Raw genomic sequence first — 23,998 nt, forward strand, 5'->3', positions numbered from 1 at the left:
TGATCATAGCTACTGATACTGCTGTTATTATGCACAATATTCTCGTGGTTCTGCTCATTTCACTTTATATCAGTTCATGAAAGGTTTTTCCAGAAGTGTCTCTTTCATCATTTGTTCCACCATAATAGTATTCCATCAAGTCATATACCATAACTTACTTGGACATTCCCTCAGTTTTCAACTTCCAACACACAAGAGTTGCTTAAAGCACTTTTGTATACATAAATCCTTTTCCTCTTTTTCTTTCTTTCTTTTTTTAAAATTTGCTTTGGATATAGAGCTAGTAGATGTTTTTCTGGCCTTTATAGTTCTTTGCTTATAGTTTCAATTTCACAACTCCCAACAGCACATTATATTAGTGATCCTCCTTTTGTTTTTCTTCCTTTTCTGTTGTATTAGCTAATATGATAGGTGTGATGTGATTCCTTAGTTATTTTAATTTGCATATCTCCAATGATTAGTGATTTAGAATATTTTTTTCACTTAACTGTTGAAAGCTTTGAAGTTTTTCTCTGAAAACTGCCTGTTCATATTCTTTGACCATTTATCAATTGGGAATTGGCTCCTATTTTTATAAATTTGGTGAAAAATGAAACTTTTATCAGAGAAATTTGTACAAATTCTCTCCCTCTCCCTCTCTCCTCCTTCCCCTAGTTTCTTGCTCTTTTTTCTAATTTTGACTGCATTGGTTTTGTTTGTGCAAAAAACTTTTCAGATTTATATAATAGAAATTTATTCATTTTACCTTTTGGACCACTAATTTTTTACATGACTTTAGACTTCATTTAATCTCTCTGGGCCTGTTTTCTTATCTGTACAATGAATAAGTCAGATTAGGTGATCTCATTCAACTCATAGTTTGTGTTCCTATTTATGTGTCCTTGGAAAGTTATCTGATCTCTCTGAGCTTTTATTATTATATCTGTAAATTAAGGGAGTTAATTGGACAAGGTAATAAATAATCTTTGAAGTTTCTTTCACCTAAAAATCTCATGAACTTGGAATCACAGAACTTAGAGACTACATTATTAACCCTAAATCAATAATGTGGTGCTAGTGAATCAACTGAGAATCATTAGCTTAAAATATTATTAGCATGTTAATTATTTAAAAACAAAAAGAAAGAGAAGGCACAGAGACAAGTTCTTAACCTGGGGTTTGGGAACTTTTTTGTTTAATGGTGACAATTGTTTTCAGTAGAATTGGTTTCCTTTGTAGTCCTGCATGTTTCACTATATGCATTTTAAAACATAATTTTGAAAAGGGATCTATAGGATTCTTCAGACTAGTAGCTAGACATACTAAAAATAAAGAATCTTTGGTTTCAGGAAATTAGAGCATAGCATGTGAAGATTTAAGAAAAAAGATGTTCAACACTGGTTTAGATGGGAAAAGAAACAAGAATATCAGTGAGCTCTCAGGGAGCCAGCTGCTTTTCATGAATGGTTGGGTGATGCTGACAGCATCTAAGACTTCTGTGTTACCAAATTAATTTCTCCTTTTCTGCTGTTCTCTTGACCCCAGTCTTGTAGTAATTAATTAGAATTTGGGTTTTGTTTTTCCTTCAGGCTCAATCAGTGCCAGAGGTCATTCTTTTGCGGATCCTGCCAGTAATCTGGGTCTAGAAGACATAATAAGGAAGGCTCTCATGGGAAACTTTGATGACAAAGGAGAAGATCACGGAGTTGTCTTGACACAACCTATGGCAGTAGTACCAGGTGGTACAAACCCATCCATGTTGGGCAATAATGAAACACGCAGAGAGGAAACAAACCCATCACCTAATTCTGGTAAAGTTTTTAAAATCTTATTATGTCCACTTAAGTTTAGACCAGAGATACTGGGATGTTGAGGGAAACTGCCCTTCTCTTCAGTGTTGGGAATGTAAAAGAAGTTCAATGTTTTATCATCAATACCACCAATTAAGAAGCCTTATCCACTTCCATTTTTAGGAAGAATGTGTTTAGGCTGGAAAGTCAAAAGAAAAGAGTAAGAAATAGCATATGATCTTTCTACTATGTCACAGACCTTAAAGAAAACAGAAATTTGTATTTCACAGTATTTGTGCTCCCACTAAGGATGCTTAGTTATTTCTTAAGCAGTTTTTAAAAATATAGATTTTTTTCCAAGAGATTAATTTACTTTCATTTGTATTTAGTGTGTGTATGTGTGTGTACTTTTTATCTTAGACCCCTAAGTGATTAAAAAAAAATATCTATCTATCTATCTATATGTATATGTATATATATATGTGTGTGTGTGTGTGTGTGTGTGTATATATATATATATATATCTTGCTTGCAGGTGGAGGAGTTGGCAAACCGAAGCTAATTGGCAAGTCGAATAGTAGGAAGTCTAAATCACCCATTCCTGGGCAGGGCTATTTAGGAGCTGAACGCCCCTCTTCTGTTTCATCTGTCCATTCAGAAGGAGATTACCACAGGCAAACACCCGTGTGGGCCTGGGAAGACAGGCCCTCTTCAACAGGTGAGGAACTTCCTGAGGGCTTCTGTCACTGTATATCTATATTCTTTATAGACATTGTTTCTTCCCAAAGCAATCATTTTATATCTTGAAAACCGTGTTCTCCACTAGTCACTATATCTTGCACACTTTACTTTCCAGCCTAGATTTGTGTGTGTAGATTAGCACAGAAATTCCTGGTTTCAGTTTCTAGTGAGAGAGCCAGGCCGGGACGGGTTGGGAAAGCAGTCTTTCTGATCCCCTCTGTGTCTCTGAAACTAGGTGAGGCCTTCATGAGCAGGCAATTCATAGCAAGGAAATTAGCTGGTTTTTGTAGATAGACATAAGCTTTTGTCTTAGGTATTTTCATCAGCTGATGCAAATAGTTCCTAGTAGCTATTGCCTTTTCTGAGACAGTTTCACCAGTAACCTTTCACTATTTCCCTTCATCTGTGTCTTCAAGTTTTGAACTACTAAGTTCTACTGGGGCACCTTGACTATGATATAGATTTGGCCAAGGGTTCTTGAAGCCTGTGCCCAGTAGAATACATTTAAGTTAGGGCATATTCTGCTTGCCAGGTTGGAAAGATTTGAGAGAACATTCTCTGCCAAAATAGCATATGCCTTCCAAGGGCCAGCTTAGTTAAGTATTAGGAGGCCCATCCCCCTAGGGATGAACCCTTTATGGCTATAGCAGTGTATAAAACAAAGAAAAATAAAAATGGCCCTCTACTCTATGTAGTTTCTTCTACATTCTTCCTCTTCTACAGTGATGGTGCCAAAGTCGCAACAATTTCCATAAAAGATGGCATGACCATTTTAAAAATAGCTATAAACACCAACTCTACTTACTATAGTTGGAGTTGTAAGCCTTTATATAAAGCTTTAAACTTTGCAAAGTACTTTATATGTTAGCTTATTTGATCCTCACAACTACCATGTGAGGGAGTATTATTATTATCATTACTCCCCCTTTGACAGATGATAAAAACTGGTTGAGAGAGAGAGAGAGAGAGAGAGAGAGAGAGAGAGAGAGAGATCAAGTGAGTCAGTCACACAAGCAGTTAGTAAGAATCTGAAATCAGATGAAAAGCTCCAGCCAGCCAGGGACTTGCCTCTTGACATATTAGAGGAATTAAATTGCCCCTTTTATAATGTAAATGATAGCAGAAGAAAAAAAAAGTTGCTGATTTGACAGAATGACTCTGAAGAAAGGAATTGGAGATCAGGTCCTAAGTCCCTGCAAGTGCAAATTTTTGATGTGGAGAGACATATTTTTTACATATACTCAAGTAAGATACATAGCAGGTACAGCTCCACATAGCAAGTAGAGATGCACTCAGCTTAGTAAGAGCAGCCCCTGCCAGAAGAGCTTGTCCCATCTGAGGAGCCATCCTTTCTTCATTGCAAGTTATAGAGGATTCCCTAGGAAGACCTTTTCACTCTATCCCCATTCCAGGTCTCTATGGCTAAAGCCCAAGCATATGCTTAAAATCATGAACGCCGTGCACGCATCCTGTTCCTTTTCCATTGGGCCCAAGGCCTGAGCAAAGCAGATAAATAATGCCAAAGACATGCTACTATGCCGAGGTCTTGGTTCTCGTGTGGCCATGGGGGGGAACACCCCAGTAGGGGAAAAGAGAAAAATCTCTACAGAGGAAAAACTGTTATAGCCAGTCTCCCACATCTGAGTAACTAAAGCCATCAAATCTGATAGATTATGGATATGAGGTCAGCGTAGTTACCCTGTGCTAGTTGTCGGTGCTTTAAAATGACAGGATCTTGAGCCAGAAAACTGGCCACCAGATGTGGAAGTATTTAAAGGTATCTTTGGGTCAACATCTGCAGAAACTAAGGGTGCACAACCCTCCCCCATTCCCCACCCCACCCCCTTGCTTGGAACTCGCCTTGTGCCCTGTGGAGAGGAGCTCTCCGGCCTGTAGCCCCCTTCCTGTGGCCATCCTTTCCCTCTGAAAGAGACATCCATCTATAAGACAATAAAAACACATTCTTTGGCTCAAAGTCTAATGAAACTCCCACTCACCCCCTCCCCTTTATCTGTCACTAGAAAGGAGGACTAATTAGGAGCTCACCCTTTTACCACTTCTCTGCCTCACATATTCCTCTCACACCCACCCACCCAATCTCTTCTGCATGGGCAGGATTTGCCATCTGAACTTCAGGGAAGTGATTTATCTAAATCACTAAACCCACGAAGAAAAGGTTAGTGTGGGACTGAGAGCAGACACTGCCTTTGCAGAGCAGTTAGTTTTAGTGAAAATTAAAAAAAAAACTGGTCTTATTACTATGAAATTTAGTGCATCCCAGCATTGTTCTAGAGGTGAAGTGAGTTCTGTCTATGGCAGGGATGGGGAACTTTTTTTTCTGCCAGAGTCCATTTGGGCGTTTATAACATCATTCACAGGCCATATAAATGTATCATTGTGATTGCTGTACCTAGCTCTCAGCTCATCCTTGCCTGTGATTGCCTTGGCAAATGACTTCACGGGCCTGATGTAACCAGTAGGCCTGACATTCCCCATGCTCTGTTCTGTGGCATTACCGTGGCTACCCAGGGAGCAATATGGTTGTTGGTGCATGCTGACGGGACCCTTTGTTTAGCATCCGGCCTCTCCTGTCCCCCACAAGAAGACCTCACTTACTGATCAGACAAGGGACACTAAGAAGTCCACACACATAAGCATCAAAGCATTTTTTAGCATTCATGTTATCCCAAGGAAGTGGCCAGAGCTGAGAAGAGTAAGTGTCAGCTGCCCTTCAGAGGTCAGCAGTCACGGAGCACTCAATGGGCTCAGGCTTGCCACATTCTTCAACCCTCCCTTCCCTATTAGAGTTCAGTTAGAAATCTCCACCCTGCCCTCTAGAGAGGGTTAAAGTGCATCAAGGCTTGGGCATTCTAAGGAATTTCCATGACCTTGTCCTCCTGTCCTGGGCTGGGCTGATAAAATAACCACCTGAACATGGAGCCACCTCCACCCATTCAACAAATCCATCCTCAGGCTAATTTATGTCTGTATTTGAGGCCACCATACTGGTTGTCCCATCATCTTGATCTAGCCAGAAGTCTTTGGCCCCTTTTTGCTGACTGCTGAAACCTCTCTTCCAAGGAATCCCCAAGGATATTGGTCCCTTAACTTCCTGTGGAAAGAACTTAATGAGTTTTGGGAGTACTCTGGACAGTCTAACTTTGTATGGCCTTGCTACATGAGAGTTGGCAGAGGATAAACAGGTGCTGGGGTGAAGGTTCTTCTTTTCTTCTTTTGGTATTTCCCACCTGGGACGTTATGGAGCTGGTTATAATAATTAGGTCCATAACTCCCTCTTAGAAAACCCTTCCTGACCTTTCTGTCCATTTAGAGCAAGCCATCCAAGAAAGTATCACCATTTAGGTCTGCGGACTGTCCAGGAGGCTAACCCTGGAGAAATTCAAATCAGATCAAATCAACAGTTCAGATATCTGACCTAGCAGGAGGAATACTCTCCCTTTAGAGCTTAGCTCTAGTAATTTCTGAAGTAGCCTGTTCTAAGAGTCTAGGGTTTGTTTAGCCAATAAGAGTTACAGAATCAATTAAAAAACTCTTTGTTTCTTCAATTAATAAACATTGTCCCTAGCCTGCCATCAGATTGTGCCATCGGAACAAGTTACAGGTTTCTCATCTTTCCCAAATAGGAGGTTAAAACATACCAGAACAAAAGGGTCCCTGGTTAATTTTCCCAACTTATAAAATTCTGTTTAATTAAATAAGTCAGTGTCTGTTCCCATTGACCAGTAATCAGCTAGCCAAACCCCTCAAGCCGCCTCCTCCTCCTGCTGGCAGTTTCTAGCTGGCAAGCATCTCCTCTCCTTCCCCACTTCTATCAAAGTATACTTTGGGATAGTGGTAGCTTGCTTATGCCTTGATTTGAGGAAGGCCTGGGGCCAAGTGAACAGGAAGAAGCCGCACCAGGAGAATATTCCTTTCTTCCATAGCCATCCTTCTCCCAACCTTCATCTCTTTATTTTTCTGGAGCAACACATTATTTTAGAGCCCCATCAGTAGGGGGAAAGGAGCTGCTTCCATCTTCACCTGACTATCACAATTCCATGAATTCGTTCTCCACCTTCTGTGCAGCATCACTGGCTCAGACTCATGTAACTTCATTTTTGTTCATTCCATGGTCATCTTCTCAGTAATCATTAGAAACAGCCAGCACAATGAATCCGGCGGTGTTTTACCCCCTCGATAACTTTCCCACCGAGTTCAGTTGGCCAACTTCTGTGGATATGGAGCTCTGTTCCAGCGTTGGAATTCATCACCCAGAGCCTCTAATTACTTTGTCAACAAATACAGGGACTAATATCCAGCCATCCTGGCAATAGGAGTAGTGTTCTTCCTAATTGCCATTCCCTTCCCTTAGCAAACCGTGAGGTCTTTGTCCATCTCGTCAGGTCCCGTAGACTACAACAGGTGTTTTAGGCTAGGTTTAGGTTTGCCCCCCGTACAAGATTACAATCTTAAGAAATTGAATCAATGAGACACCACAATACTTTCAGAGCAACAACAAAAAGAATCCTATTACTAAATGCTTATATTCATAAAGGAAATCCCTGCTTATCCCAGTGCACCCAAGTCAAAAATGACAGTAACCCCTAGGGAATGAAGTAAAAGTAGAAGAGCGTTGTTTCCCTTCCTAGATAACAATTTCATCAGCCCCATAGGTCCCAAATCCTGGGAAAAACAAATGGTGCCTCAGACAATTGAACGACCAGAGACTGCAAGAACTGTTTTCACAGTACATTTGGCCACCTTACATTTACGCTCTTTGTAAGCGTTTGTGACAACATCACCATGAAATGATGAGTAGCACGTGCATGAATGATTTGCAGAAGATGAGGGAATAGAGAAGTGATATGAAGAAGAGAAGGACTCCCTACCCCATTAAGGCAATGTACACTTTATGTGCTCAGTGATCTCAGTGCAAAGGTGAGTGTGGGGGAAGATGGTGAAAAACAGGTTGGAAATTTTGCTTTTGGAATCAAGAAAGAGGCCAAAGATTTGTACACTACACAGACGCCTCGTTCTTCTATGATGAATCAGGGGTTCTTAACTTGGGGTCTCAGAACTGTTATTTAAAAAGATATTTTGATAACTTTCAACATGGTTTCCTTTGTAGTCGTCCCATATATGTTGTTTTATGCGTTTAAAAATTTGATTCTGAAGAGTCTGTGGGCTTCACCAGACTGTTGTCCACAACACAAAAATGGTTAAGAACCCCTGTCTAAATATTTCCAAGTGGATTTGGGAAGTGCTGCATATGCCAAAGACCAGATGACATTTTTTTTTTAACAGGATATTGATTATATTTTAACAGACAGGAGATTAATTGTAACTGATTTGGCATACAGGCCTGGATCAGGTGTGGTGTACAGTCAGGCCTTCAACTTCCTAGACCAAAGATAAATGTTAATGGAAAACTAGTATAATGAATAAAAAAGAAAAATGCACAGTTCAATTAAAAAAAAAAACTAACAAATTCAACCTGACCTATTTAAATAAGATGTTTGTTGATGCCCCCAGAACCAGATTATAACCATTTTTGTAAAGAAGTTGCCATAGTGGGGAAACCAAGAGAGCCTAGAGACCACGTCAACCACGATACAGTTAATCTCCTGACCAAACCGAGAGATACGTACGGCAGCTAACGGCAATGTTGGTTTAGAATATAAATGCCTTTGTAAAATCTTAGGGAGGAGGATCGTGGAAGATTATGAGCAGTATCGTCTCATAAGACAGTGAGGAGATGTGGAGAGAAAGGCAAGATTACAAGAAGCATGGAGAAAGACCTGACTGAGCAGTCATCTTGAAGACATGGAATGATGGGATTGGGAGGAAAACAGACAGAAATGGAAGCTATTTGTAAAGACTTTTGTATCACAAACTCTTTTCATCATGAAGGCCAATGGGGCCACCACCTTTGGACTAGCATCCTAGTCTCTGATGTGTACTGCATGATGAGGAAGCAGAAATGGCCCTCCAAGAACACAAAGCTGGACCAAACCAGGGGTACACAGAGGAGGTCCATGCTGGAGGCATCCCAATTCACAGGTATATGTAAGAGGGAAGGGATACCAAAGGCGGAGAAAGAATACAGACTTGTGACCAAAAAGGGGGACAGCAGCCCTACTTGCCTGTCTGTGCACAGTGCTTGTGATGATCTGTACACACATTGAGGGCCCCTTTGGAGGTGTGAGAAGGAACAGGCTGGCATTCCTAAATGAATGGGTTCTACCTATTCTTAGTGACACAGTGGATTGAAAGGAGCTGAATGTACAGGAACCTGCCTTGCTTATTGTTTGTTGGTTATTAAAAAGCATGCCATTCAGTAGAGGCAAAATACCACCTTCAAGGCCCTTCTCCAGCAAAGTGCTTCTCCCATATGTGTCAAGGATTCCTTGAAAGATAGAACATGATTTTTTTATTAGAAATACCTGATTTGTTAGTATCAAGCAAAGAAAATTTTTAAAAAAGGATGTTTGTAAGTGACAGAGGTAAATCTAGTGCAAACCCTAATCAATCAACAAGCATTTATTAAGTGATTACTATTTACCAGGTACTGTGCTTAGATGCTGGTGATATGACTACTTAAAGAATTTAGATTCTACTGAGGGGAGGGAACTTGTAAACAGATGAGCAAGAACACTCCTGATGGAGGAAATCCAAGGGGTTCTTATAAGCAGCACTTCAGTTGCCCCATAAGAGTTCAGAGAGCAGAGACTTGAAGTCGGGAGAAGAGCAAGGAAGCCAATTTGGCCAAAGAGCCCGAGGGGGCTTCAAAAGCCCAATGGAGAAGTCCTTGTATCTTGTCCTAAAAGCCCTAGGTAGCCTCTGGAGCAGAAAAGTCACATGGTCAGACTAAATTACAGAGGGTGAGATCCTCCAGATACATCTGTTTTCGGATAGCATCATGCTGATCGCAAAAAGTCCCAGAGTACTGCAGGTGAGATCATAATCACTCAAAAGAATTCAGCCTAACTCTTCATACAGAAAAGCCCAGTGGATGAAGCCTGCCTATGGCTAGTCTCTCCATAGCGTGTGTCCTAGAATTACTTCTGTCTTAGATAATGTATAGGAACAATGACTTAGGCCCAGGGAGAGCTGAGGGACAGAGTGGACAAAAGACTTAAGGAAATATAGTGCTTTTATTGATCTCAGTCGTCTTCCTGAAACAAAGGCCTATGTTGAACCCCAGTATTCTTCCCGTAATGACGTGTGGCTTCTCGTTATGACACATACTTGCCAAAGGACTATGGTAAAGGATCACCTAAAAAGCAGCATTAAGGCTCATGGACAAATGAAGAATTGCACTTCAGAAGTTTTGTTTATCTAAGGTTGCATGAGCAGAGGGCTTGGTTCCATAGGGAAATCCAGGATAACCAGGGCCTAGTCACACTGTTTCAGAACATGTTTGGGGGAGGAATGGTGGCACTGGGACAGATATACAGGAAGAGATGTGAAAATCACACCGCATGTATGTGGATGTGTTGGGACCCACACTGCTGGAAGAGGCATCTTTTGAAAGAGATGATCAGTCCATGGCAGTGTGTCTTTAGTGAAGTTTATAATGAAATCAAAGATTCACAGAAAGGGAAAGGATATATAAAGAGGTATCTCTTTCAGCCCAAAGCCTCTGAACAGGTCATTTTAAAAAAAAAAAACAAAAAACATGTTTTTTCCCTCATGTTTTAACATTACCTTCCTTTCCTAATATATCCTTTCATGTTCTCTCACCTTGAGGTCCATCCTTTATAAGGTAATAAATGAGGAAATTATTCAGCAAAATTCATCACCATGTTGCTCAAACAACAGTATGTATGCTGTGTTCCATGCCCACAGGCCCACATCTCCACAGAGAAGGCCGGCTCATTCTCCTCTCAGTTCAGGCTCAGATTTACTCATAATTAAAGAACATTGAATTTTCTTTTTTTGTTTCTGTTGTAGTCTTTTTGTATAAGATTTTCCTGGTACAACAAGCTTAATTCATAAACTGTCATCTGAAAAAATACAATTTCCGCTTTATGGCATATAGCCTGTTCTTGTGTGTATGATAGGTCTAGGAAGAGAATTCTACTTGCCCTCATAGCTTACATTTTAATGGCAATATAAAAGTGATCATAAATTAGTCTTAGAATTACCTTAGGTCTTTTTAGTAGGAAATGTCTCCATTGGGAAAGAATAAACTGAACATCCAAGTTATTCACACTCGATTCATGAATTACATATCTGTCACACCATGGTGATTTAGTTCTTTAGTCAATATTCCTCATAAGCAGTCCAGAAGGGAAAGAACTTTGAATTTGGGGCCTTGGTGAGCTCAGTTTTGAATTCCTGTGTGATGATGGGCAAGTCACAAATATTTTTTTGTCCTCACTACCTCACAAAGTTGTAGTGAAGAAAGTGCTTTCTAAAGCTTAAAGTGCTATCCAAGGGTGATTTCTTCTTATTCCAAAATTCTTAGACTACATCAGCTAAAGACTTCTTCCTGGAGTAGCAGGCTACAAAACAGTCTCACAAAATCTAGCTCAGAGAAACTGTCTCCAAGTTCTCAAGCAATTGAGAATTGTGTTCTTTGGTGAAGATGGCAGGGGTGGTAGTTGCTGAGGGATTTATGAGAAATGGACTTAGAAACCAATATAACTTGAGGATCCCCATAGCCTGTTCTTTCACCAGCCTGTAGCCTGTTCTTCCTCACTGTCCCATGAGAACTATATCCCTGACCTTTACACCCTTTTCCTCAAGTTATGAACTTCAGATATCTCTTAAGCACTATTCTTCTGGTAATAATGTGCCATAAAGCCATTCAGTTTTCTTTTTTCATACTCAATAAAAGAGATTGAAATATTTTTCTATTGGCTGTATTTTTTTCTTGCGTCTTCAGTCATCTTGTTGTTCTTTGTTCCGGCTTCATGTAATGTTTAAACAACATTTTAAAAAAGCATTTAAGGGGACCCATTGAGTTCCAAACACTGTGCTATGTGCTGGGGATACGCAGACACCTTTGCTGTTAAGCAAGTCACGTTTCAGTGGAGCTGTAAGAAGTCCCGAGTAGAGCCAGCGGTTCCTACCTGTTTTTATGGTGGTTCTTCCCCAGTATGAAGTTACTCCATTACTCCTAATATATCGCGCCGCCCCCCCCCCCCCCAATAGCTTTGTGAACAATTCTTGTTCAGTTGTACAGAAAGAAATTACATTTCTCTAGACCATATTCACTTATCAATAAAAGCCCAATTTTATTTTTGGCAGGTTCAACACAGTTTCCTTTCAACCCTTTGACGATGCGGATGCTCAGCAGTACTCCGCCAACATCGATCGCATGCGCCCCCTCGTCCGTGAGCCAGGCGGCTGCTCACCCACCAAACAGGATGTGGGAGCGAGAACCCGCTCCGCTGCTCTCCTCACAATATGAGACGCTGTCAGACAGTGATGAATGAACTATGCACAGATTGACGCCGGGGGGAGGGATCTTTCCTTTTTTTGTGTTGTTTTTTTTTTTTTTTTTTCCAATTGCGGGTCAAAAAACTGTCTCTTGACTTGTGCCCAGAGAGACTTTCCAGGAGAGCCAGGGCCACACACAATGAAGAAATGATGGAATCTCATTTGGAGAGTCAAGTAGAAAAATGACTGTGATATACAGCCCGTGAAGAGGATTTTAATAGTGGAGGGTGGAAATCCTGAAGATAAATATGTAAAGAGTTTTTAAAAAGTGGACAATTCCTGTTCTACATCTATTTGTAAAGAAAAGCATAATGTCTTTAAATCATTCTTCTGTAAATAGATTACCTTTTTGCAGTGTTTTCCCCTCGCTATAGTATCTGGTGTACTTGTGTTCCAATCAGCGCATCGACTCTGGGGGTCATTTTGTGATTTTTTTTTTTTTTAAAGCAACTTAAGCGTGACTTCGGAACCCTTGCCTTCCAAACGACCTCATTCGGCCTCGTTACACTGCATTGGCCATCACGGGCATTGTATTTCAATGACTTGTTTCTCTTTACATTTTCCCAGTGATGTTTAAAATCTTTTGTGAAAATGTTGAGCTCTAAAGGTGGACTGTAAGTGGTCCTGTGACAGGATCTGTACATTATTATATTTGGATCAGCCAGCAGGAGGAAAACACATTTCCTTCCTTTAAAGTATTTTGTCATATTGTACATTTTCAGTGCAGTCTTAAAAAAGTTTTCTTAAATGAGCACTGCAGCAATATTATTGCATGGGTATGTGATGATTGTTTGAAAAGAGGCCTATTAGACGAGGTGCACACTGGTGACTTAACTCTTAGCCCAGGCTGTGGGCAGACTGACCCCCCGGCCCCCGGCCCTTGGGAGTGGGCCGCTGCTGAAGCAAGGCTGGCCGGCTCGGGTTCCAAGGGAACCTTTCCCTTGTTGGTATGTGAGCTTTTTTTTTCTTCCTTGAATTTTGTTGAACAGTCAAGTTACTTAGCCGATATCAAGATATTTTAGATTTTGTGCTCTACAGTATTGAAAACCATGTGATTCACTGTTTAACAGTCTTCTATTCTTTGCACAAACTAGTACTTATCCTCTTTCCGCTTTCTGGTTTGGGGGCCAAGCTTAATGTTAAACATCTGGCTAATTAATTAAGCTAGTTTTAAATTGGAATAAGGAATTATTTTATTTGTGGTCCAAGACTATTTTTCTGATCTCATTAATCACTGCCTGCTGAATTTTAGGTGTTTATCACAATGTCAGGCAGGCAGGCAATAATCTATCTCCACTCTCCCTTTGCATCTAGGTACTAGTTAAGAAAATGCCAGGTTTGTTTGGGTTAAAAACGGGTAAAAAGGACATAGGAGGTTCAGGTACAATTTAAAATTTGCTGGGATTAATATACACTGAACTCTCAAGAGGGTATCCACGGTAGTCTGTGTATACACTTTAGAGAAACTTGGGCCTCTCTTGAGGTTTTTACTAAAATTCCAAAGGAGTTCAAATATTTCGTTTCTGATACTTGAAAGATGAATATGTGTTCGCTTGATTCTGTGATTACCTCACATTTAATAATGGGATGATTCCATCTGATTATCTCTTCGGTTTGAACCATGGGAAATTTCTAGAATCTGAACAGTTTTACTGATTCGTTAGTCCACAGGTAGCAAACTTGTTACAGTATTTTTCTAGATGCTTGAAAATTCATGCCCACCCAAAAAAGAAAAAAAATTCTGTTCTTGACCAAGTTTTCTTAGTAAAAAAAAATTTTGTTTAATGCCACAGAGGTCTAAATAGAGACTTTTCAGATCAAATTGTGGACCCATGATGCTTTGCCACATTCATTACTTCACTCTCACAAAAGGAAACCAAAAAGCCCACGTAGTTCTATTAGTTAATATTGAATCTCCAGGAGGAGTTTTTTTTTTGTATATAACCTTGGACAGAACCTCGGGGTTCTTGGTGACCTATTAAGTCCATCCCTACCTGATCAAAAATCCTGCCTCGAGCTCCCCAAGCAGGTGACTTACCTCCAGGGCCAGGGGCTAGTCTTCTCATAGCATTCATTTCCCTTTTAGGACTCTCCTTGTCAGGGGGAAAAAAAGGTTTTCCTGTCAAGTCTCAATCTGCCTCCCAGCAACTTCTGCCTGTTTCTGTGTGCGGTCTATGTCCTCTGGGGTCAAGCAGAACACAGTTAAGCACTCCTCCTCATGGTGGCCATTCGATTCCTACTTCTTTAACAAACACATAAAGTGGGGGTTTGTTTAAAGTGGCTTTGCCTGCAGAGCCACCCCAGTGTCTGCTCCTGTGGGTAGAGCGGGAATTGTGGCCATGGCGGTCTGTGAAAACAATAGTGGTCTTGGGCCTTCCTCCCACTAGCATGCCCCCTCAAGGAAGGCTGCTTCTGCTCACAGATTTCCCAGCCTTCTCAAGTCCTGAACCTTGAACCGGTCCCCTCATCGACTCCAGCACCCAGGTCCAAGTGGAGATTGGCTCAAACGTGAGGAGCCTTAAGAATTGGTTCTGTCTTGTTCCGATCGTGGTTTACAAAAGCAGTTGGACAGCATTTTCATCGCTGATTTATGATACGTGATTTCACAATGTTTTCATCTTGGTATGTTCACTGATTCTGATTTGAAAACATTTAAGACTTGAAAACCCATGTGTAATGGTGAAATTTAATTTCTCCCTTCCTCCCCACACAATGTCTTTAGTAGTTAGTGACTTCTGGATTCAGACCAATCAATAAAAGGGGATCAGCTAGTTCTCCATTTGCTTTGTTGCCTCGTTTTACGACAGTGCAGATGAGCCTCACTGGGAACAATATTAGAATTTGTAGCTCCCTTCAAAGGAACCTAGAGAATTTTCCCAAACCCCTGAGATGGCCAGGCTACGCTGGGAATCTCTGGATTAATATGGAAAAATATCTAAGTGTGTAAAAGCTTCTGAGTCTAACCACTCTGAGACTCTGCTAGAGCCAGGGTGGGAGGGAGGGCAGAGAGAGGCAAGATACTTCCCCACCCACCCAACCCCCCAGGGGAGGCTTGGTTAGCTAAACTTAAACTTTTGCTGGTGAAGTACTTTATCTCTATCAAAACTTACAGAGATTAACTCTTCTTCAGGATTTTTTGAAGTAGAAAGGCAAATAAGTTAGACTTAATGCTCTTTATCCCTAAGATTCTATTTTTGGTTTTCCTCTTCTGGACCAGCCCTGGAATTTCATTTCACCAGGGAGAGCCTAGAGGAGACTTTCCATTACCCAGAGGGAACAGCATCGGGGCCCCCGAAAGGTGAGATGTGGCCAAGGCCAGAGCTAGTGGCCAGGATGGCTTCTAAGGCCAGCTCCATCCATTCTACCATCCTGCCTCTTATTTGCTATGTGACTTAAACTACTTTCTCATATATTTTCAATCTCAAAAAGCCTACTTGGATTCCTTTAAAGTAGTACATTTTAAAAATTATTCAATACATAAATGATCTTGGTGTTTTTATTTAGGATCATCCAATCCACACACGTACCAAAAATATTACTAGTACACCCATTCCGTGGATGACATACAAATAGTTAAATAAAATTTACATTTGCCACTAGATCCATAGATAAACTATCAACTTTTCCCTGGGCAAGTAGTTATTTGTTAAGACTAAATTTCATGAGATGTGTGTGTGTGTGTGTGTGTGTGTGTGTGTGTACATGCACATGTGCACACAAATTTTCATCACTTAAGTGTTCAATTTCAAGTCTAACAGGTTTAAATTAGTACATGGGAGGAGATTCAATCTCATTTTTATTAGATGAGACTGAAGTGACAGGTTTCTTTCCTTCTCCCAGGAAGAAAATTCTAATAGATTCATTTAACAATAAATAATTAAAGCTCTCGAGGTTTGAAAGACACAATTTTACATCAATAAACGGATTCCTGCAGAAATGAACAGCTCACTCCAGTGAAGTACAGCTCACTAATTCCTTCCATCTTCAACTCAGTAGCCAGGATTGTTAGAATGTTTGAAGCCTTATTCAGCCATTCATTTTGAATGTGGAGCCCTTCAAAGAACAGGCAGCTTTTCCATTTCCAGCTGTCTTGGTTACCAATCCCATTTGTGAAAACCTAATTCTGGACAGTGGGTAGAACTAATTCACTGATTATGATCATGGCAAATAAGTGCCAGTGAAATGTATTTTTAAGTGAAAATTTAATGAAATCCTAGCAGCCCCTGAATAAGCCCTTTTCCAAAGTCATTTTTTTTCTTTGGTACCCATTGGCAAGAAACTGAATGTGGCTACTCCACGGGAGAAGCTGATGTAGTGTGGATTTCCTGATGAGACAAAATTTCCCTTTGCAAAGAAGAAACTCGAGACTTTGACCTTAGATTTGTTGGATCCAGCTGCTCTTTCCACACAGAAGAGCAGAGCACTAATGTTGTGTTTTTAAAAATCATAATGAAAACCAAAGTTAAGGCCAGGCCTTTTGTGATCTTCTGCTATGGACAAAAATATTCAGTGCCAAGAAAGACTGCAGAATTCTCAAATCAGTGATCTCAGTCTCGTGAGAGCTGGGGCTAATATCCCCCAAAACGAGTTGGGCCTTGGAAAAAAGATTTCTTCTCTATCAGTCTCTGTAGCTCAGTAGCAAAAAACGACGCTTTCCTTTCTGTACCATAAAGTGAGTCTGTTCCCACGTGGGGAGCTGTATGAAAAGTCCAACACTTAGAACAAAGCTCAAGTCTAAGTGGCTTGTTCTAGAAAAAGGCGTGTGTAAAGTGTGTTTTGTTTGATGTTTGAAGGGGAAAGAGGGTAGAGTTAAATTTCAAATATGAATGATTTATGCCATTTGTTTAGATGTTCCAGACAAATCACATCTGCCTTTCTTTTGTTAACTGATATTACCCACCCTGCCCCCCAGAGAGATTTACCCCGGGTGAAACTGAGTCAAAGGCCTCTGCTGCTGGCCAGTTCAGTCAGCTCCTCCTTGATGTGCTCGATGGAAGCCTCGTCTCCCTTGAGCTCAGCCTCTTTCAGGGCCTCCTCGTAGACATACTTGGCTTCAACATAGCTTGCTAAAATCAGGAAAGGAAAGCAGAAAACTTTTAAAATAGGAAGCTCAAGGAAGAGATTTTCACGAATAGAAAGGCTCATGAACGACTGGATGCCAGAGCCAGGAAACCCCCTCCCTCTGCCAGAGCCGAGTTTGGGGACAGAAGCCAGCATCAAAGGCATCATCCCGGGCTGCCTAGCTAGGACCCCTCTATCTGATCTAGAGGGCCCTCATCTGACTTGCAGGACAAAGTCAAAGGAGGTTCCTCCTGGCCTCGCACTAAGGGGGACAGCGTGCTCTTCTTAACTCCAGTGCCCTCTTCTGATTTGGAGGAGGAGGGTGCTCTCTTCAGCCGGTGCCTTGACCCACTCCACTCTAGCCCTGTCCCAGACACTCCCTCCGGGCCCCAATCTTCCCTGTTCTCCAGTACCTTTATGCATCAATATTCCTGCCATGTTGCTGAGCACCCGGTGCAGCTCAGGGTGCTCAATCTGCCTCGCCAGCTCCGATGCCTTTTTCACATACGTGTAGGCTTCATCAAAGTGACCCTGTGCGTCCAGAGTAGTGGCCAGGTCGTTCATTAGCACCACGGTCTGTATCAAAGAAAAGCCGAAGGGCAACTTGGGGAGTACGGCTATTAGCACCCCTATACGGGCTTCCCCATTTCCCCGGTCATGTCAGCAGCATCACCACACCAGGGAAAGGGCATTGGGGTCATGGGCAGGTCTCTGGACGGGTCCCATACTGGGAGGCAGATGGGCAAAGGTATGGGCCTGCCTTGGATCCCAACTCTGCCTGTCCAGTGGTTCCCTTGTGCTCTGCAAAGCGGGTCCTGGAGGGGCTGTGCAGACCCCTCCCCCCCAGAAGGGCGGCTATCTCTGCACTCCCTCCATCTGGACCCCCAGGAGAGAGGGAAGGACAAACTTGTCCAAGTGCTCACATGAGTCTTTGTGCTTTCTGTGAGTTAAACAAAGCCTTTCCTATGTCCTTTTTATATTGCAAAGGTCCAGGCCTGAGTCAACACCTATTTCCAGGGGACGTTCTATGTGAAAAAATGAACTACTAGAGATTAATAATTAATTAATTATAAGCCTCTAGACTCCTATCTTTGATGGACCCACACAAGTTACACTTTGGGGAACCCACATAAGAAGACAGCACTAACCTGCAAGACAGAGGTGCTGAATCTCATTTGTCGGTCATGCTGTGACTGCACAGTCATGTTTTAACATAAAATACAAAGGAGTATAATGGAAACTGATTCTACTGAAATGCATGTCATTTTGTTCCCCAGCCCAGGCCTGGACCTTTTCCCTCCAGTAAATGGTCCCAGGTTCTAGCTGCACCTTCACCCAGAAGTCTCACAGACTCCACACATTTACTAACTGGCAGAATAAATCACCTCTTTCCTCTTCTCTGGAGTTTAATATAAGAAAAAGGTCAGCAGTTCCCGTGCCATGAGAAAAAGTGAAATTGTGTACAACTCTTGGAAAGGCAAAGAAACCCAAAGAATTCAGAAAGCTCCCCAAGTGCTGAGAGCTTAAGGAAGCCCAACCCCCACCCTCCTTTCGTCAACCACACAAACCACCTTCATTCTTGGATTATACCAGATTAAGTTATCACTGCACTTTTTGCTTCTCGAATTTCCTGCCCATCCTTTAATGAAAATGTCTACACTGAACACCTCCCTCATCTCCCCTCTCGCCTTCCCCAGGTTTCAGACCATTGTTAATCCTTTTTAAAATTTTCCTTCTCTGAAGTTTCCAACCCAATTTGGTCTCATGTGTAGCAAACAGCAGGGACATGCAGCCTGGGAAATCCAAGCCCGGCCTCATGGGTTCTGCTTCAGTTTGAGGGCCCTTCTGACGCTGGTCTGCACGGGAGCAATGCCCACAATCCACACTTTCAGGGAGCGACTGCCCCCACAATTCCTCAGTACATCATCCAAACCCAGACTGAGGGTCATCTACTCTACTTTAACTTGCTGATCCAAATGAGCAATTCTGTCTTCCCCTTCTCCCTTCTAAATTATTATTCTTAAATTCTTAAAATATTCAAATGCAGACATTTCACTTTATACTTCCTTGCTCTGATTTTTAAAGCAGGATAATGAATGCACATTCTGCTCCAAGCCATCAAGGCAGCAAGCAGAGATCATCACCTGTGGATGTCGTTCTCCTCGGACCTCTCTGGAAATCTGTAACGCTTTTTCGTACATTTTTTGTGCATCGGACAGTCGGTTGACATCGAGGAGGTATCGAGCATAGGAGTCATAGCACATGCCAAGCAGGAGACGGGTGTTGTCTTTCTCTTCCGCTAAAAGTCAAACAAGACCATGAGGATGGATATCACATCGCCACCGAGGAGGCGATATGAAGGACGGCTCCTCCCTCCCAGCTTCTGGTGTCATGTGCTCATTCATTCCCCTGGGAATTAACCTGTCAGCCTCTAAGAATCCCAGCTCCCAGACATAGATGTAAGCAGCACTTAGCAGCCCCGAAATGCTACCAGGACCATGTTCCTGCTGTAATCATCAATCTCAGAACCAAACTGGGTTCTATTCACAGATGAAAACTGCTGCCCAGAGAGTTGGTGCAAATTATAGTTCCTTGCCAGAACTGGTTTGGATCCCTAGAAACTGATTTAGAGCTGACTTTTAGGTTTGGTTTCTTGCTGTTTTTGTCTGATGGTCTGGAAATTCCCTTTATTTCAAATTGAATTCAGGATTTCAAGTTTCTCACATTACTTATCCTACTCCCAGTTAATTCATCTTTTAATATGCTATATGGAATGAACTTTAACACATTAGCCAGAGAAATGCTGTCCTCTTTCTGAGTGCTACCTGCCTGCTTCCTGCTTTTTCGAGAGTAGGAAAGAAACTATCTTAATTTAAAAGATCCAGACTTGTGGCTGAGCTGACTACAGGAAGGAAAACATTGATCTCTTCCTTCTTCAGCTTCCTACCAGACTAATGATAGGTTGTATAAAGATGACAATTCAAGGGATCCCATCTGCAAAAAACTTAAACCTAAAGGAAGGGCAAAATGTCCTCAAAGCAAAGAACACAAATCTCCCTCTGAGCAACACCCAAAGTACATAACTCATTCTACTTCCACTTTGCTTCCCTTTCCTGCAATGCATAGGGAAATTCCTCAGACATCTGGTTTCCTTACCTGGCATGGCTTCTTCTGATAACGCCTTCTCTTTGGTGATTTTTCTCTCCAGGGTTGAAATGCAGAACTCATAACCAGCAAAAGCAAATTCTTGTCTGTAACACAATGAACAACGATGGGCAGCTCACCTTCAAGCTCCCTGACATTCTGCAGGGGGGATCGGGGCCAAATTTCTCTTTCACCCAGCTGAGACTTGAGTCACCGCCATAAAGGGAGACTGAAGTAAATCAAGTCTCCGAGAGCTTCCACCCAGTCACCACTCCAACCTCCTTGAAAAAGTCACTGTTCAGGTTGGTTTTTTAATGGATATGCACCAGATGCTTTGCCACCTGATTTGCCTGATAGAACGTCTAGCAGTGTCCCAATTCTGACATCAATCAATGGTATCTTTTTGGATGAGACTCTCATTGTAAATGTTTTTTTCTCCATTCATGAAGGCGGGATAATGATCCAAGCCCATATGGTAAAGAAGCCCACCACTGAACTGAAATTAATTTCTGAGTGCTAGGCAAGGTTTTCAGTGCCTGACCCTCTGAAAAGCAGGCAGTTTTATAAATGTTTTTTTTTCTGACAACACAAGTTGAAAGCCTTCCCAGTGCAATAAGCCTGCCCTGTGATGCCTGCTGCCCTGAGGGCCCTATCTCAACTTACTTTTTCAGAGTAGCATAGATACTGGCCAACTTTAGGGATATTTCAATAATTGCATTGTCCTCCTATTGAAGAAAAAGACATTTATAGAATGCAATGAGTACAAGATTGTACAATTCTTTTCTAGACTACTCCAGGTAATGATACCTATCATTTATATATCACGTTAAAGCTGACAAAGATCATTATTTAAATTATCTCATTTTAACTTATAATAATCCTGTGAAGATACATTTTACAGATCAGGAGACGAAGGCTGAAAGATAAAATGACTTGTCCAGAGTCCTACAGCTGGCATCAAAGTCTCCCTCTAGCCCTCCATGTACCAAATCATATCAGGTGACTACATACATCAAGGTCCTTCCTCATGGTTTGCATGTTCCTCACTGTCACAGCTCTGGTTTAAAAGCTCAATTTACAATTGCTTATTAAGAACCCACTCTGTGATGGGCACTGAGCTCAAAACGGGAAGTTGGCAAGCTGTGATTTCCTCAGTTCTACAAGGTATCAGGCCAGCATGGTTTCAGAAAAATAGAAATGCCTATTTTGAGATGGGAGATGGAGAGTTAGGAGGGCAGATCTGCTTTAGTTATAAATAAAATGTATACGATGAGAAATATCCTTTTGTGAAGATGCTGATTTGGAACCACTCACAGCTAATAAGAATTACTATTCTTACCTGCTTCATGCCCCCAGCCAGGAGATAGCTCATTGTTGCTTTAAAAAGCTTTTCTGCCTAAAATAAGAAATAAGAAAATTGCATTTAACAGGTCCCAAATAGCAGTAAGTAGGGAGTATAAGGAAAGAAGGATGGAGAAATGTAGCCATGGCTGGCTCTAAAGGAAAAATAAAATGTATGTACACACATGTATGTGTACATATCCCCAAAGGGCCCGAGAAAACACTAAGATGGGGAGTTCCCAACAAGGGGATTGTAGAATAACTGTCTAAAAGGAAAGCTAAAGGACAATGAGGTGAAATAAGATGCCAGGCCTCCAGAGACCGTCTATTTATAGATCTTAAGGAACACTGTGAATCAGTACGACTGAGTCTTAAATTAGCTCTTCAGCTCTCCAATCAAAGATCTCCCAGAACTTAAAGCCTAAATCTTTCATGGATTCAGATTCCAACAAAACACTTGCTTACTTTTTCAAGCTGATTCCTCATGAACGCTAGGTTAGCCATCTGTAAAGGAAAGAGAAGCCAAAACCAACTTATTTTTCTAATTAGTGCATTGCTCCCTAATTTTTATCAAAATCTAAGCTCTTTTCCCTCTATTCTCTTAAAATGAGAGATCAGCTTGACCAACAGGGCTGTCCCTGAGTATAGTCATCACTGTGTAAAAGGCACATGAAGGGCATTTCAAACTGCTGAGAAGGGCCAGCCTGGCACTTTTTCTGTAAAAGGTTCAGGGTGTTTTAGAAATGCAAAAGAATTAACATGTGCTGCAGCATTTTGTCTTAGCACAATGCCTGACACAGCTGGCCCTACCTTACTGCTTGTGAATTGACTCTACGCATAAGAACTGAGCTTATAATTATCAACAGCCCCCGACAATGCTGAAATTAGAATCATCTTACAGATGGGAAAACTGAAACCGGGCAAAAATCAACTTATAGGTTCTGTCTTCGAGACCCAGAAACAGAACGCAGGAAGTTTAACATCCCCTCTCCTGCTTTTGGCCCAGCAATAATGTGGGGCGAATTACCATATCGTAGGTGTAGATGATGGCCTTCTTGATATTTGCCTTATGAGCAAGATGAAGGGCCTCATGTAAAATTCTCTCTGCTTCCTCCGGGTCCTTTTTCATAATACTCAACTGTAAGGAGAGAGCACAAGGAAAGAAGGATGGAGAAATGTAGCCATGGCTGGCTCTAAAGGAAAAATAAAATGTGTGGACACACATGTATGTACACATACCCGTATATACACACATGCTTTTATTGATTCCGTTAACTTTTTCCACTTAAATTTAGAAATTAATATTCAATTTTTCAACGTTTTTGAGTTCCAAATGCTCTCCCACTCTCACTCCCTCCTAGAGAAGACAAAGTGCATGACAATGATCACAAGTTGCTCATGCACAACATTGCCCCGTTACTGGCTGTGGACTTTTAGGAGCTTTTCGATTATTCAGCCTGGGGGGTGCACACGAGGGGTAGCCTGGGAACCCTGGAGACGGGCAGTTCTGGCGGGGTGAGCATGTTGGGGGTTAGGAGGAGCTCAGCCTCACCTTGGCCCGCTTTAGCATTTGGATGATCCTGAGCTCTGTCTCCGAGGGCGGACTCTCCACCACTTCATTCACGTCATCCTCTTCCTCTTCCTCCTCCTCAGCGGGGGCGCTTTTGAAGAACCACGACAAAGCTGCGGGGCAAAAGGGGGCGGGCCGCCTGGTCACCACGGCAACGCGGCGCCGTCGCTATGGCAACGGGCGCCCTGCCACCGCCCCCTCAGCCCTCGGCTCCAGGCCCCGCCCCCGCCCCCCGCCGGTCCCAGCTCACCCGCTAGCGCCACCACGCACAGCCCGCGGCCCGAACGGCCCTGCCCGACGCGGGGCGGCTTGGTGGTCACCTCCGTGCCCCGGCGACCACCGCCGCCGCCGCCGCCGCGAGGTCCTGCCAGCAGGAGCCGCGCGTAGCCCCGACGCCGCCGGCCCGCGGCCGCCAGGAGGCCCCGGCCGAGGCTGCGACTCAACGGGCCCCACATCCCGGGGTCGGTTCGAGCGGAGGAACGATCCCGGAAGGAGCAGGCAGCTCCGGACCGCACGTCACGCGGCCGCCTTCCGGCCTTTGCTGCCTTGGCCGGAGGAGCCGGGCGCGTCGGGGCTCCCCGGCAGTACGGGGTGAGCGAGCTGTCACCTGGCCGGACAGTGGCACCGGCCCGGGAGCTCCGGCTCTGACACTCCGGGGAGCTGCTGTCCCCGAGGCAGGCCCGGCACAGGCTCCACCCACTCTCCCGAGCTCCGCCCTCAGGTCCTACCACGTGCCAGGGAATCCCGCCCTTCCCCCCACGCATCGAAGAGGCTTGGCTACAGCCCAACTTCCGGGGACGGAGGCCGAATTGGTCCAAACCTTTCATCTCCTATCTGGAAGGCCACGGTAGAACCTGCTTCCGGGCTTATGTAAGAGCTTATGCGGTAGAGCACGTGATCTGAAGGGCCGGGAACTACATCTCCC

General features: G+C 42.8%; 2 protein-coding genes across 4 annotated transcripts in view; one reads left to right on the forward strand and one right to left on the reverse strand.

Annotated features, from left to right (window-relative positions):
• NCOR1 (nuclear receptor corepressor 1) overlaps positions 1-14,736 on the forward strand; it is a 174,184-nt gene extending 159,448 nt beyond the window's left edge. Inside the window, 3 exon segments of the mRNA XM_051992080.1 lie at positions 1,569-1,790; positions 2,305-2,487; positions 11,766-14,736. Coding sequence (XP_051848040.1) covers positions 1,569-1,790; positions 2,305-2,487; positions 11,766-11,953 — 593 coding nt within the window. The 3' untranslated portion in view covers positions 11,954-14,736.
• Positions 12,098-23,994, reverse strand: TTC19 (tetratricopeptide repeat domain 19). Of its 3 annotated transcripts, none has more exons than XM_051992084.1 (11): positions 23,324-23,994; positions 23,056-23,186; positions 22,531-22,641; positions 21,969-22,007; positions 21,502-21,558; positions 20,826-20,887; positions 20,175-20,269; positions 19,163-19,317; positions 17,432-17,594; positions 16,880-17,023; positions 12,098-12,193 (listed from the first exon to the last, which is right to left on the reverse strand). In XM_051992084.1, the coding sequence occupies exons 1-10, from the start codon at positions 23,898-23,900 to the stop codon at positions 16,896-16,898; spliced, it is 1,518 nt and encodes a 505-aa protein (XP_051848044.1). In that variant the 5' UTR covers positions 23,901-23,994; the 3' UTR covers positions 12,098-12,193; positions 16,880-16,895. The 3 variants fall into 3 exon arrangements, with proteins under 3 accessions (XP_051848044.1, XP_051848042.1, XP_051848041.1); XM_051992082.1 differs by lacking the exon at positions 12,098-12,193 and adding an exon at positions 15,440-16,080; XM_051992081.1 differs by lacking the exon at positions 12,098-12,193 and having other exon boundaries at positions 15,440-17,023.
• Between the last annotated feature and the right edge of the window lie 4 nt (positions 23,995-23,998).

This window comes from Antechinus flavipes, chromosome 4 (assembly GCF_016432865.1).
Source record: "Antechinus flavipes isolate AdamAnt ecotype Samford, QLD, Australia chromosome 4, AdamAnt_v2, whole genome shotgun sequence".
Lineage (NCBI taxonomy): Eukaryota > Metazoa > Chordata > Mammalia > Dasyuromorphia > Dasyuridae > Antechinus > Antechinus flavipes.

What these genes read in the sequence shown, in the direction of transcription:
- TTC19 (XM_051992084.1), bottom strand. Translation starts at nt 23,900, where the DNA reads ATGAAAGGTTTGGACCAATTCGGCCTCCGTCCCCGGAAGTTGGGCTGT. An exon ending in ATCAGAAGAAGCCATGCCAG is followed by an intron (nt 19,318 to 20,174) that starts GTAAGGAAACCA and finishes TTTGACTTTTAG; the next exon opens with CGGAAGAGAAAGACAACACC. An exon ending in AGGAATATTGATGCATAAAG is followed by an intron (nt 17,024 to 17,431) that starts GTACTGGAGAAC and finishes TCCTGATTTTAG; the next exon opens with CAAGCTATGTTGAAGCCAAG.